General features: G+C 55.2%; 5 protein-coding genes across 5 annotated transcripts; 4 read left to right on the forward strand and 1 right to left on the reverse strand.

Moving 5' to 3' along the window:
- Positions 1–2,320: 2,320 nt before the first annotated feature.
- CCMA1212_007185 (Cytochrome P450 1A1) lies at positions 2,321–3,877 on the forward strand (the record flags this gene model as incomplete). The annotated part of the gene is made up of 1 exon (XM_073704359.1): positions 2,321–3,877. One exon carries the CDS (start codon positions 2,321–2,323, stop codon positions 3,875–3,877), a length of 1,557 nt encoding a protein of 518 aa, XP_073557204.1.
- Positions 3,878–4,692: 815 nt separating this feature from the next.
- On the forward strand, positions 4,693–5,650 carry CCMA1212_007186 (Superoxide dismutase; the record flags this gene model as incomplete). Its single annotated transcript, XM_073704360.1, has 5 exons — positions 4,693–4,705; positions 4,999–5,178; positions 5,263–5,414; positions 5,475–5,571; positions 5,628–5,650. 5 exons carry the CDS (start codon positions 4,693–4,695, stop codon positions 5,648–5,650), a joined length of 465 nt encoding a protein of 154 aa, XP_073557205.1.
- A 1,210-nt stretch (positions 5,651–6,860) lies between these two features.
- On the forward strand, positions 6,861–9,518 carry CCMA1212_007187 (Nuclease domain-containing protein; the record flags this gene model as incomplete). Its single annotated transcript, XM_073704361.1, has 1 exon — positions 6,861–9,518. One exon carries the CDS (start codon positions 6,861–6,863, stop codon positions 9,516–9,518), a length of 2,658 nt encoding a protein of 885 aa, XP_073557206.1.
- Positions 9,519–11,419: 1,901 nt separating this feature from the next.
- CCMA1212_007188 (Transaldolase) lies at positions 11,420–12,517 on the forward strand (the record flags this gene model as incomplete). Its single annotated transcript, XM_073704362.1, has 3 exons — positions 11,420–11,701; positions 11,772–12,155; positions 12,281–12,517. Coding segments are annotated over 3 exons (903 nt in total), but the record flags the coding sequence as incomplete, so codon positions are not given.
- Positions 12,518–13,119: 602 nt separating this feature from the next.
- CCMA1212_007189 (uncharacterized protein) lies at positions 13,120–14,334 on the reverse strand (the record flags this gene model as incomplete). The annotated part of the gene is made up of 1 exon (XM_073704363.1): positions 13,120–14,334. One exon carries the CDS (start codon positions 14,332–14,334, stop codon positions 13,120–13,122), a length of 1,215 nt encoding a protein of 404 aa, XP_073557212.1.
- Positions 14,335–14,359: the final 25 nt, after the last annotated feature.

The raw sequence follows: 14,359 nt of genomic DNA on the forward strand, positions 1-14,359 counted from the left end.
GGCTGGTTCTCTGGGTAGCTTCTAGTGTAAGATATCCAAGTTGTCACAGGATGCCAAAGTCCCTTGGAAGAAGAACAAGATTCCATGTAAAGCCCAAAGTCACCCCACGCGGCAACTCCTCCTACTTCCGCGAGGCGTCCGGTAATCGTACATCCACGGACCGACTAGAATTAAATATCGCTTACAGGCAACCTTGCCGTCCTGCAAAGGCTGGCATCTTTCGCGCTGAAAAAAGACAATAAGCACCCGTTCGCAGCAATAGAACCCACGTGGAGGGGCGCACACTCTCCTCTAGACGATAGAGGGTGTAATACGAGGGCTGCCTCTCTGGCCTCGGATCGCCGAGCGTAGGTCTATGCATCTTGACCGTTGCCCTCAACGCCGCGGAGTCTTGGGGGGAGTCGATCAGGTGCGTACTATCGGTACTGTATCTCCCCGTACCCTGCCGTGGAGTGCGAGACCCCGAGTACTTCGTATATACGAGGCAGTGAGGGTTCGAAAGGGGCCGCTGATGAGGATCAGCACCGCGGCCGCTTGTATAGCAGCTACGCAAATCGAGCACGCCGTTACCAAGCCGGACAGTGCGTATATTACCAATATCTCGTTCGAGGAAACGGAGTCGTCATGAAGCCCAATTGTGGCTAGAAGAGATGGGATGCCAAGATGCCTCTGTGTGCGTAATAGTCCGTGTACGCCAAGTCTATACGCTGAGTTGACCAATGGTTCATGACACCTACAGCAGAAGGCCTCCTCACTTGTCTAGTTCGCCTAGAATACCTAGCGTTCGAAACTTGACTGAAACGACAACACGCCATCAAGGGGCTGTGACCTAGTCTATTGGGAGGATGTTGCCCAAGCGATACGAGGATGCCACCTTGAGTTGCCTCCCTCGGAGGTTGAAAATGAGACCAACATCGAGAAAATGCTTAATACCATCTATTACCTCAGGTGAGTTTAAGTCAGTGCTCACGATTCTAAACATTCATGAGGCTATTTACCCCACGACTGATGCTTCCATACAATGGCAAGGCACTTTTTTGATCGTAGACCCCTGCTCTTGGCAAAGCATTCAGCGTCTTACACGGGATTGACCTCGCAACACACATGTACCTACACACGCCGACGGCCGAAGATGCGCACTGCAAACACTTGTGTAACCACCAGAGCTTCCTAAACAGCACACTGATATCTCATTTGGCACGAGACCACGCATGCCTATGTGCCTTCTCGACAACAGCCACACAAAGCCCAAGTTCTCGCAGTTTCATGCCCGCAGCCTGTATGTAGCACAGCCTGCTGATGTCATACAGCGCATCCCAGTCTCACGCATCGGCTGGCGAGCGTCGAGATCTATACCAGCCATACTTTCAAAAAAAAAATTAAAAAAAAAAATTGCTTGGAATACGCCACAGGCAATATTGTCGGATATCAGCTCTTTTGCCTCTTGATTCAACCTTGTTTCTAAGCCTGTTCGCCCATGACTGACAGCGTCACCTTTGCTGTGACCGTCCCAGACGCACCCGGACCGCTCCGTGCTGCGGTCCCCCGAGGAATTGGGATGCCTCTGCCTCTCGGGCAAGGGAGTAATATCCGTACACACAGCAAGGTGAAAGAGAAAGGTTTCTAAATGCTCATTCTCATTGTTGATGGGATCTTTCACTTCAAGCTCGCTATGAAATTGTTCGGTTCGAGGCAGGGCCAGCTGCTCTCAGCTTACCGCAGGTTGAAAAACATGGGGTTCTTCCGGAATTTCGAATGCCATTCAGATCTATATTAGCAATCGGATAAAGATGGAATATGATTCAGAATCAAACGAACGGCTCATAATAATATACTCCAGATCAATCTTTACCTAGAAGGCCATGAAATCTCGAGGGCAGAGAGCAGCACCACTATCAGAAAGAGAGAGATCGTGCCCTTGATCGCCCCAAGGCACCACGTAATTGTTCCTTTGTATTGCGTACTGCATTCTCCATGCATGGCCACGAATGCTTCCGTGCCATGTTGCACCTTTGTTGTCTCGGACGTCGAAATGAGACACACAGCTCCCCTCACTGACTGCCACGTCAAATGCCACAAATCCTGTGGCCCGGACGACTTCGGGTCGACTGACAAAGGGATTCATATATCTCCCAAATACCCTCGATATTCCTCTTTTTATTCTCTTATAGGCTCCTAAAGTGCGCATACAAGTACAGTCTCAGTGCATCACCGTTCCCCTCCCTGAAAGGTTTAATGGGCAAGTCGCGAGACTGAGCCGTCGTGGTTACGCCTTGACACGATCACCCCTCTTCACTTGGTGGCAACCACGCAGCACGTAATGGCCGTTGCACAATTACTATCAGACAACCCTCTCGTTCTTTACACCATCATCATCCTGTTTCTCTTGGTTGTCGTGGCGTATCAAAGAAAGGCACAGCATAGCTCTTTGCCTCCAGGACCTCCCGGGGAACCAATTCTAGGCCACTTGCGCATCATCCCCACAGACAACCCGGAGTACTACTACATGCGAGTATCGCGAGAATATGGGTCCGATATACTCTCATTCAACGTTCTGGGCCAATCCGTCATCGTCCTCAATTCCGTCCAGGCAGCTACCGACCTCCTCGACAAGCGCGGAGCCAACTACTGTGACCGGCCCCGGTTCGTGTTATTCGAGATCATGGGATGGCACAAGACGCTCACTTTTCTACGATGGGGTCCTTCGTTCAGAATGCACCGTCGGATATTGCAAAAGAACTTTCAGAAAAGCAATATCGGCAGGTACCGCTACTTACAAGAGCGAGAGACGATCGTGTTGCTCAGGGGAATCATGGACAGGCCAGCTGTATGGGAAACAGTCCTTCGGCGCTTCTCTACGGCTATCGCTCTGGGCGTGGGATTTGGTATCAAGATCGAGACGGATAATGAACCTCTTGTTCAAGTTGCTGCGGATGCGAGCTATGCGTTGGGACATGGAGGAGCTCCTGCCGGGACGCCAGTCGACTTCTTTCCATTGATGAGGTTCCTCCCCGGCTTCCTGCATGATCGATCTCTCAGGTTCGCCAATCACTGGAGGTTTGCCATTGTCAATCTGCGCAACGAGCCCTACGAGACAATCCTGGCATCGAAACCTCGAGTGCAATCGCTTGTGCAGGATATGCTCGACCAGCAGCAAAGCCAAGTAACGCAAGGCCAAGCCCCTGAAATATCCGAGGAGGACATCAAGGGTGCCGGCGCTGCCGTGTTTGCAGCTGGTCAAGATACCACATGGAGCACATTGGTCGTCTTCATACTCAACATGGTGCTGCATCCCGAGGTCCAGAGCAAGGCCCAGCGCGATTTGGACAAAGTGGTAGGGCGTGATCGACTACCTACCTTTGACGACAGGCCCAACCTGCCATATATTGACTTCATCGTCCAAGAAACGTTTCGGTGGTGTCCTGTAAGCCCAATGGGAGTCCCCCACCGTTCGTTGAAGGACGATGTCTATGGCGCCTTCTTCATACCTGCCGGCTCATTCGTCTATGCTAATGCTCGTGCCATGACCCACGATGAAAGGATCTATAAGAACCCCAATGAGTTTGAGCCTGATCGCTATGCTCCGCTGGAGGGGGGCGGCCGAGGAGAGCCCTTTCCAAGGGGGCAGTTTGGATTCGGCAGAAGGATATGCATCGGGAAACACTTCGCAGAGGCCACAGTATGGATTGTGGTTGCCGTGATGCTGAGCACCATGAGCATCGAGACGGAAAAGGATGCGAACGGCACGGAACTCCTGCCAGTAGTTGAGTTGACAAATGGCCTGACCAGCCATCCCAAGAGCTTTCCTTGCCGGATACGGCCCCGGGATGAGAAGAGCGCTACCGTCGTTCGGGACGCGCAGCTATCGTCGATATGAGTACGAGATTGAGGGGGAACAGCCCCGCTGCCAATGGCCTCGAGCAAAGCGACGCTGCTTGAGAGCAGCGCCGCGAGATGTATAGTTACGCTGATGACATATCGGAAGCAACACAACAAGTGCCTGTTGGTGGTTAATTGTGCCACAAAGTTGTTCCACGGCAGGGATGTTGATGCCCCTCATCCGCCAATCACGACACGAGCAGGGGCTGATACTCGGACTCGACAGGCTGGCCACGACCAAGCCATTCCGCGGGTTCGCCGTCTTCGATGCGACTGATGTTTCCTGTATCGGAACGCCGTTCGCGATGCTCGATATCCGCTGCATTGCGGAATCGCTCTCATTTGTCAGCCATTCGTCAACCTGAAGCCGCCCTTGTTAGCGCTGCCGGGTTCTGGAGTGACACTGAGTTTGCGCTGCAAGTCAGAATGACGCCAATGACGCAGCGGGGCAAGGACGGAGCTTGGTGTAGGTTCTTGGTAGAGCTTCCGACAAGCTCCAGAGAAGGCTCCCCCTCACTCCCCAGCAAAAGCAACATGGACGCCCTCCCCAGCTGTTAGCAGAAGCACGCAATGGCTGTAGCTGCAGTAGCAGTAGGCGATTCGGGACATGTACCGGTCGAGCAAGAGAACCTTCAGACGTGCCTCGGGCTCGGAACAGCCCCCACACGCTGAGACGAGCTGCTTTCGTAACTCCGGAGCCAAAAGCTGCCTTTTCGCTGGTCCGTTCCTCTTCAAAACTCTGTCCTCTCCACCTCTCCATCGTCATCAGTAGCCGCTGCAACGATCGAAGCAATTGTAAACACAACCGCCAAAATGGTCAAAGCTGGTAAGACGCCTCCAAAACCGCCCGGTTGCCAGAGACAGCGCCTCCCCCGGCTATATATGTCCATATCTCCATTTATAGATATGGGCAGTCGTCGCTAGTCGAGAGGGGGGGCATGCTGTGCCCATCTATGAGCTCGTTTGAGGGGGTTTTTGTGCTCAGCCGGCGTCGTTGGAGAACGGGCCGCGCCGCAACCTTGATGGACACAGCCCACGGAGTCCCTTGATGGCCTCGGGCTGTTTGCGCAGTCACTGTCACAAGCAGCTGCATTGCATCTGGCTAACTCGGTTCTGCAGTCAGCGTTCTCCGAGGAGACTCCAAGGTCTCCGGCACCGTCGTCTTCGAGCAGGCTTCAGAGGGTGCCCCTACCACCATCACCTACGACATCACCGGCAACGACCCCAACGCGAAGCGTGGCTTCCACATCCACACCTTTGGTGACAACACCAACGGCTGCACCTCTGCCGGCCCTCACTGTAAGTCGCCTTCCCGATACCCCGGATTGGTCTCTGGACCGCAGTTCGATCGTCAGGCTTGCTGACTCGCCAACCAACCAACAGTCAACCCCTTCGGCAAGAACCACGGCGCTCCCAGCGATGAGGTCCGCCACGTCGGTGACCTCGGCAACGTCGACACTGATGCTCAGGGCAACGCCAAGGGCACCATTACCGACCACCTGATCCAGCTGATCGGCCCCAACAGCGTCATCGGCGTAAGAAACATCCCTTCAGCTCCTCTCGGCGGATGAACATGCTGACAATGCATTGCGTAGCGCACCGTGGTCATCCACGCCGGCACCGACGACCTTGGCAAGGGCGACACCGAGGAGTCCCTCAAGACTGGCAACGCCGGCCCTCGTCCTGCTTGCGGTATGTAGCCCATTGATACTCATGTGACCACTAGATTACTGACATTGCCTTCCCAGGTGTTATTGGTATCTCCAACTGAGCTTGTCAAGGCCCTGTAGCTACCGCATGCTTTACCAAAGCCTGTCGCAGATCGATTCAACTTGATAAAGCGACCAAGTATTCGTAGTTTGCCTCGACTTTGGTTAGCAGTTGTACGAAACAGACAAACAAAATAAAAAAAAAAGTTATCTTTAAAAGTCTCTTCTTTAGCAGAGCGTGGCCTGTATGAAAGGTCCTGATTATGGGCATATGTGAACGACACCCATTCATGGAGGGGTAATGCGAGGAAGCGCAATTACATCACGCCTTGCCCGGGTGGCTGTTTCTAGTTCGCCAGCTGCTACAGCGGTTTCATCTCAGCCCTGAGATGTTAATCTCAATTCATGGCCCTTATGCTGTGTAACAGGTGTTGAGGTTCATGTAGACGAATCGTAGCTGAACGTACCTACATCCAGCAGCCCAAAGGTGGTGTTTCTGCTGGTTGGCCACCGAACCGCCAGCTTCAACCTGCTACATGTACCCATGAGCTACTGAGTCTCGACCCCGCGCCTCCAGCTCGCTTAGTCGCCCATTTCAGGGCCTCCCAGCGCTGTCAAGCCGCCGCCAGGCAACCCCAAAAAGTCCCCTGAACTCGTGCTGCGACCCCACAATGAAGCCACCTGGAACAATGGAAGCTGTGAGCTAACTCGCGCTACCTGCGTGTTAGCTGGCGGCCTGACTCAACGAGCAGGTACTCTGTACTAGACAGCCTCGGGACTTGGACACCTTTCCTCAAAGGCACACGACAATCTTGAAGTTGCTTCCTTCATCAACACTCTGCAGTTTGCTTCTCTGTTGCTCAATTCGTTCTCCCAAGCTTCATTTTGGCTCGGTAGATCCCCAAACACTCCGTCATCGCTCTCTCGGTCTCCCGCTTAGGTATGTGTGAACCCCACGATGCATTGGAAATCGCCACCTTGCTGTCCTCTCTACCGTCCCTCTTCCTCCTCACGACAGTGACAGTCAAGAAGCCATTGCATGCTTCTTTGAAGGCCACAAAGGTCATTTCACATGCATTGCCATCACAGACGCTCCAGACTCGCCCATAACAGTGGCAATCGTCGTCTCAACCGTCCTCTTCACTTGCAACATCTGCTTCCACATACATTATCCCACCAGCACCTACGAGGCATCTCTCCCAAAGTCGGCCGTCTTGCTAACCACACGCGATGCAAACAGGTCTCCCCTTGTCCTCTCCTTCCCGGCCCATCATGTCAAAGACCTTCTTCGGCAATGTCAAGAGTGTCTTGAGCGGCGACACTCTGGTCCTCACCAGCGCCAACAACCCCACGGCCGAACGCACGTTTTCCCTTGCCTACGTGTCAGCCCCTCACCTCAAGCGCGAGGGAGACGAGCCATTTGCCTTCCAGTCCCGCGAATATCTCCGAAATCTCGTGGTTGGCAAGCCCGTTCAATGCACAGTCCTCTACACGATTCCCACCACCGGCAGGGAGTTTGGCACTGCTCAGCTCAAGGACGGAACTCTCCTGCCCGATGAGCTTGTCAAGGCTGGTTGGGTCAAGGTCCGTGAGGACGCCGGCCGCAAGGAAGAGTCAGAGGAGCTTCTTGATAGGCTAGAGAAGCTTCATGCCCTCGAATCCGAGGCCAAGAGCTCTTCCAAGGGGCTCTGGTCAGGCACCGACGGCACCATCGAGGTACAGAATGACCTAGGTGGCCCCGAGTTCCTCACGCAGTGGAAGGGCAAGACCGTAGATGGCATTGTCGAGAGGGTGCTAAGCGGTGATCGTCTGTTGGTTCGACTGCTGCTCTCAGATAAGAAACACGTGCAGCCTCTGACCCTCGTTGCCGGCATCCGAGCTCCCTCCACCGAGCGCACGCTTCCTTCCACTGGTGCCACTCAGCCTGCTGAGGAGTACGGAAACGAGGCCAAGGCGTTCGTCGAGTCAAGACTGCTTCAACGTCAGGTCAAGGTCGAGATTGTCGGCGCCAGCGCTCAGGGACAGCTCATCGCCAGCGTCATCCACCCCCGAGGCAACATTGCCGAGTTCCTGCTGCAGGAAGGATTGGCCAGGTGTAACGACTTCCACTCCACTATGCTTGGAGAGAAGATGGCTCCTTTGCGAGCCGCCGAGAGGCAGGCTCAGGCCAAGAAGCTCCGCCTGCACAGGCACCATGTGGCCAAGGCAGACGCTGGAACCAACGAGATGATTGTCACCAAGATCATTGGCGCTGATACGATCATGGTCAAGGGCAAGAACGACAGCACGGAGAAGAGGATCAGCTTCAGCAGCATCCGAGGGCCTCGCACCAATGAGCCTTCGGAGAGCCCCTTCAGAGACGAGGCCAAGGAGTTTGTGAGGTCAAGGCTCATCGGCAAGCACGTCAAGGTGAGCGTCGACGGAACCAAGCCCGCCTCCGAGGGCTTTGAGGCCAGGGATGTGGCCACTGTCACCGAGAAGGGAAAGAACATTGGCCTTGCGCTGGTGGAGGCCGGATTGGCCTCCGTCATTCGACACAGGAAAGATGATACCGACCGAGCGCCCAACTATGATGAGCTGCTTGCGGCTCAGGAGAAGGCCAAGGAGGAGAAGAAGGGCATGTGGTCGGGAAAGCCCCAAAAGGCCAAGCAGTACCTGGATCTCTCAGAAAACACCCAAAAGGCAAAGATTATGCTTGCCACGCTGCAGCGACAGAAGAAGGTGCCTGCCATTGTCGACTTCTGCAAGGCCGGCTCTCGATTCACCATCCTCATCCCCCGTGAGAACGTCAAGCTGACGTTGGTCCTGGGCGGCATTCGCGCCCCCAGAGCCCCTCGTGCCGATGGACAAGGCGGCGAGCCATTTGGCAAGGAGGCCCTCGACTTGGCGAACCGACGATGCAACCAGCGAGACTGTGAGGTGGACATCCACGATATGGACAAGGTCGGCGGCTTCATTGGCAATCTGTACATTGGCCGTGAGAACTTTGCCAAGGTCCTCGTCGAGGAGGGCCTGGCTTCCGTGCACGCCTACTCTGCTGAAAAGTCGGGCAATGCTGCCGAGCTGTTCGCAGCGGAGAAGAAGGCAAAGGAGGCCAGGAAGGGCATGTGGCACGACTATGACCCTTCACAAGAAGAGAACGCCGATGAGGAGTCTGGCGAGGCCGATGCACCCGAGGCCGAAGTCACACTGGACAAGAAGCCCGCCGACTACCGAGATGTCATCATCACGAACATTGATGGCAACGGTAAGCTCAAGATCCAGGAGATTGGAAAGGGCACGGCCGCGCTGGAGTCACTGATGAGCGACTTCCGCAAGTTCCACATCGACTCCAAGAACAACAAGCCTCTGACAGAGGCTCCCAAGACTGGCGAGTTTGTGTCTGCCAAGTTCTCGGCCGACGGCCAATGGTACCGTGCGCGAGTCCGGGCCAATGACCGCACAGCCAAGATGTCTGAGGTCATCTACGTCGACTACGGCAACACCGAGAAGGTCCCTTGGTCCAGCCTGCGATCTCTGGACCAGGCTCAGTTTGGTGTGCAGAGGCTCAAGGCCCAAGCCATTGACGCATCGCTGTCGTTTGTCCAGCTGCCCACTGGCGCCGACTACTTCAACGAGGCCATCGGCTTCATTGCTGATCTGACCGAGGGCAGGCGACTGGTCGGCAACTTTGACTTTGTCGACAACAAGGAGAATGTCAGCTACATCACGCTGTACGACACCAAAGCGGACGGCTCTCTGCCCGGCCCCAACGACTCCATCAACAAGGAAATTGTGGCCAGCGGATACGGCATGGTGCCCAAGAAGCTCAAGTCATGGGAGCGCAGCAAGGCTTTTGAATCATACCTGAAGCACTTGAGGGAGGTTGAGAGCCAGGCGAAGCAGGACAGGCTGGGCATGTGGGAGTATGGCGACATTACCGAGGACTAGATAGAAACATTTGGGCTTTTTGATTTGGTTTGTTAGGAAAAGGGGAAAATATTCTTCATAGTTTATACGGCATCTAGCGAGAAATGGCATTTGATGGTGGTTCTCTGGGCAGGAGATGGAGTTGAAACTTTTGTGTCTTGTTTGGGTCTTTGCCTTGAAGTCATGGAAAAGGAAAAAGAGACTCAAAAGTGCTGTAAGTCACACCCCACGTTCAATTGTCGAAACCATCGGAAGAAGCCGAAACGGGCACTACACCAAGAGCAGCCCGTGATGTCGGCATCTACATGCAAAGCGGGCGATGAGCAAGGCGGCGATGATGCAACAGCCGACTGTTTCCGTTATTGCGACTGCTGACGAGCAATTGAGAGTCTGCTTCCTTAGCACACGGAAACGGCCCGGAAGCGAAGACGAACCAAGGCCCCCATTTGGGCTTCTTGCATGATTAAAGATTGCCAGTGAGTGCAAAGAAGGGTCTTGACTGAGGTGTTCAATGGCCGGGATCTTCTAGAACCAGACACCGTACTCCGAAGGAAGCGGATGGATAATTACCTTAGGTGCAATGCGATGCGCTGATCTAATGGATGACAGAACACTCGAGTTGGAGAGGCTCTCAGCCAGTCAAAAGGTTCCCCCAAAGTTCCCGCCGGAGGCTTCGGTGGAGCCCAAGAGAGAGAAGAGCCGGTGAAAAGTGGCACGTTTTTGAAGAGTGGCCACCGATATGTCGGAGGTTGTGGGAATGATACTGTGCAATTAGACAGACCCTTGCTGGCGAATTCGGCGGCAGTTGGGCTCTCATTAGTAAGTTGAATCGGGGTTGATTCAATCATTATGCGACGGTGACAAAGGGGAGGCAAACAAACAGTAAAACAAAACAACCCTAACCATTTGAGTGAGTTGCTCAAGCCATGCTGGGAACTTTGGGAACTTTCTAGCCTTGTTCACCAAGCCTTACCTTAGCTTGAGGAAAGGCCTCACTCAACAAGCGGCCGGTGGGCCGGCATGACTTAACTGGCCCCGCTCTCGCAGGCAAAGGGGGGGCGAAACAGTTGATGAGCTGGTGATGCCTTGCTGCCTCTGTACTGTCCTGAGCTACCTAAGGTAAGGGTGGTGTGTACGGATTGCAGTTAGTGGTACATTGCATGACGGTATATATCATCTCGGGTCCTCCTGGTTTCGCGGCAATTCTTCTGTTTCTACTCCTCTCCATACCTCATCACTCACACAACTCCACGCCTCTCGACTCTCTCGATACAGACAAGTTCTGCTCTCTTACACTTGTTCAATTCATCACCATTCTCTCCTCGCACACATTCGCAATGACCTCCTCTCTCGACCAGCTCAAGGCCACTGGCACCGTACGTCCCTCCCCTCGTTCTCCGTCTCTTCTCCCTTTACTTTACCCCGCCAAAGCAAAGCAACAGCAGCAGCAAAGACGTTACGATTTTACCCCTCCAAAAAAAAAAGAAACCAGGGGCGAGCTTGATGACGCCCGGCTTATTTGCTGCTGCAATGCGGGTGAAGCGGAGGACCAGCGTCGGCAATTGCGCAATGGCACCCTGCTTTTGCTGTTGGGAATTGTAGGATTGAGTGCTGACAATTGGATTCTGTTTCGGTTGCTGAACAGGTTGTCGTTTCTGATACTGGTAATTCCCGCACCATCCGCTCCAATGTCCCTCTGATGCTTGAGCTCGGCTAACTGTTTGCTTCTCGATAGGTGACTTTGCTGGTTAGTCTCTCCAACTCTCTCCACCCCCCTCTCCTACCGCTGCTTTTATCCCTCGACGGGAATCAAAGCTGCTTCGGCTACGGCATACCAGCAGCAGCTGTCCTCCTCCTTGACTCTTCGCTCTTCAACCCCCTCGACGCAACAAGAAAGCTGACATGGACAAAACCGCGCAGCCATCGCCAAGTACAAGCCCCAGGATGCCACCACCAACCCGTCCCTGATCCTGGCCGCCTCCAAGAAGCCCGAGTACGCCAAGCTGATAGACGCCTCCATCGACTACGCCAAGCAGAAGGGCGGCGACATTGACCACCAGGTCGACTCCGCCCTCGACCGCCTGCTGGTCGAGTTCGGCAAGGAGATTCTCAAGATTGTCCCTGGCAAGGTCTCCACCGAGGTCGACGCCCGGTTCTCCTTTGACACCAAGGCCTCTGTCGACAAGGCTCTTCACATCATTGAGGTAAGGATGAAACCATGAAGAAGACAGCATTACAATCTGCACGAGTCGGAAGCTGACTCTCGAACCACAGCTCTACAAGGAGCTCGGCATCCCCAAGGAGCGCGTCCTCATCAAGATCGCCTCCACCTGGGAGGGCATCAAGGCCGCCGAGATCCTGCAGCGCGACCATGGCATCAACTGCAACCTGACGCTCATGTTCTCCCTGCCCCAGGCCATCGGCGCCGCCGAGGCCGGCGCCTTCCTCATCTCCCCCTTCGTCGGCCGCATCCTCGACTGGTTCAAGGCCAGCACCAAGAAGGACTACTCCAAGGAGGAGGACCCTGGTGTCGCCTCCGTCAAGAGCATCTTCAACTACTACAAGAAGTTTGGCTACAAGACCATTGTCATGGGCGCCTCGTTCCGCAACACGGGCGAGATTACTGAACTCGCTGGCTGCGACTACCTGACCATTTCCGTAAGCCCCCCCCCCCATCCAGCCCTCCTTTTTCTTTCCACCTCCCTTTCCAGCCCTGAATTCGAGGAGCCTGCAATGGTTGTACTTGATTGCTAACATGTGTGTGTGTGTGTGTGTGACTGCAGCCCAACCTGCTGGAGGAGCTCCACAACTCCACCGAGCCCGTCACCAAGAAGCTCGACGCCGCCGCCGCCGCCTCCCTCAACATTGAGAAGAAGTCGTACATCAACGACGAGTCCCTGTTCCGCTTCGACTTCAACGAGGACCAGATGGCCACCGAGAAGCTGCGCGAGGGCATCAGCAAGTTTGCCGCCGACGCCGTCACCCTCAAGGACATTCTGAGGCAGAAGCTGTCTGCTTAGGCTGAGAGTATTCGAAAGAGTGGGGGAAAGATGCTGTGAGAATGCCTGATTATATGGACGGCAGTTCGAAGAGACTGGAAGATGTGTTTTGGCTGCGGCTGCTTTTTTCCCCTTGAGATGAAAATGAAAAATTGCAGGGGGGGGTTCTTAGAATGAGATTGGACCCGTGGCTTACGCATCCACGTCGAAAAGCAATAATAAAAAACAGTAAAATGGAAATGAATGCAATGGCAATGGAACGCGTGGTTGAATCTCTTGGTGCTATCGTGTCAATATTAGCGATGTAGTACGGGCTATATATGTCCTTTCTCCAAGTGACGATTCCTCGTCACATATGCAACATGATATCCATACTGACTGATACCCTCCAGCCAGTCCTCGTAAAGTCAGAAGATGCGAGAAATGAAAGAAACCAACGCCGCCAGTGCTACTCATCTAGAAATCCCAAGTATTATATCCAATCCAACAAGTTATACACACAAATCAACAGCCCAACATCCCATCTCTATTCGCCGCAGCAAACATTTCCCAGAGTCCGCTCAAACCAAATTCAACATTGAATCAAATCATAACATAACAATCCCCTCCCAGATCAGGCAGCATCACTTGCACTGCACCTGCATAACAGTGTGCGTCCACTCCCCTGCCTTGCCGCCGCCCTCCTTGGCCTCCACCACGAGCGCCGTCAGCGCGCCGCCCTTGACGCAGCCGGAATCGAGGCCAAACGTGTACCGGTCCTCGCGGAGCCCGCGCTTCGAGTCGTGCCCGTAGACGACGGTGTACCGGTGCGACTTCTTCAGTCTCTTCTGGAAGCGGTTCCATGCGGTGGTCCACTTCTCGCCGTCGCGGCTCTCGACGGGGATGGCGACTTCACGGTCCGCGTAGGCGTCTTTTTGCTGGATCGATTCCAGCGTTTCGCCTTCTTCTTCTTCTGCTGCTGCTTCAGGCTCGCTGGATGACGGCTGGTCGCTGGGAGGAGGCGGTGCCGATGCTTCGGCAGAGGAGTCGTCAGAGTCGCGCTTCGCCTTCTTCTTCTTGTACCCCTTCTTGCGCATCTCCTCGCGGGGGTACACGAGCGTGCGCATGTTCATGACGGCCCAGGGATCCTGCAGCTCGGGTCGCACGCCCGGCACGAGCCCCGCGTGTGCGACAAAGAGGCGCAGCGGCTCGACGGCCAGGATGACGGGCAGCTTCGACAGCCACTCGACGTGCTCCTTGCTAAGCTTGCGGCCGGCAGCCAGGAACTCGGCCTCGCCGCGGTGCGCCTCGGCGTCGGCGGACGAGAGCTCCTTGCTGACGCCCGTCTGGGAGTCGGCTTCCGCGAGGGCGAGCAGGATGCGGTCTTCGTGGTTGCCGCGCACGGCGCTGGCGTTGAGGCGCATGAGGCGCGAGACGACGCCGGGGGAGTCGGGGCCCTTGTTGATCATGTCGCCTGTGGCGATGAGGTGGTCGCGCGAAGGGTCGAAGTCGACCTTTTGCAGGAGCGATTCGAGGGCGGCGTCCATGCCGTGGATGTCGCCGACGATGACGAGCCGGCGCCCGTTCTCGGGGGTCGGGACCAGCTCGTCGGGGAGGTTGGCCATGAGGGTTAGGCCGTCCATGTTGGGGCGGCGGAAGGTGCCGTAGGTCATGGGCAGGTCGGCGTCGGTGAGCTGGACGTGGATCTCTTTTGGGGGGTTCGGGTGCAGCTGCTGCTTGGAGTTGTCGTTGCTGAGGGAGGGCGAGTTGTAGAGGCGGGTGACGCAGAGGTAGATGCTGGCGACGAGGAAGAAGAGGGCGGCGGCCACGATGCCTCGGCGATGTGGTTGGTGGGCCATTTGGGGGGGGTGGCGAGAGGCGCTG

This window comes from Trichoderma ghanense, assembly GCF_004382785.1.
Source record: "Trichoderma ghanense strain CCMA-1212 chromosome Unknown scaffold_9, whole genome shotgun sequence".
In the NCBI taxonomy this organism is placed as follows: domain Eukaryota; kingdom Fungi; phylum Ascomycota; class Sordariomycetes; order Hypocreales; family Hypocreaceae; genus Trichoderma; species Trichoderma ghanense.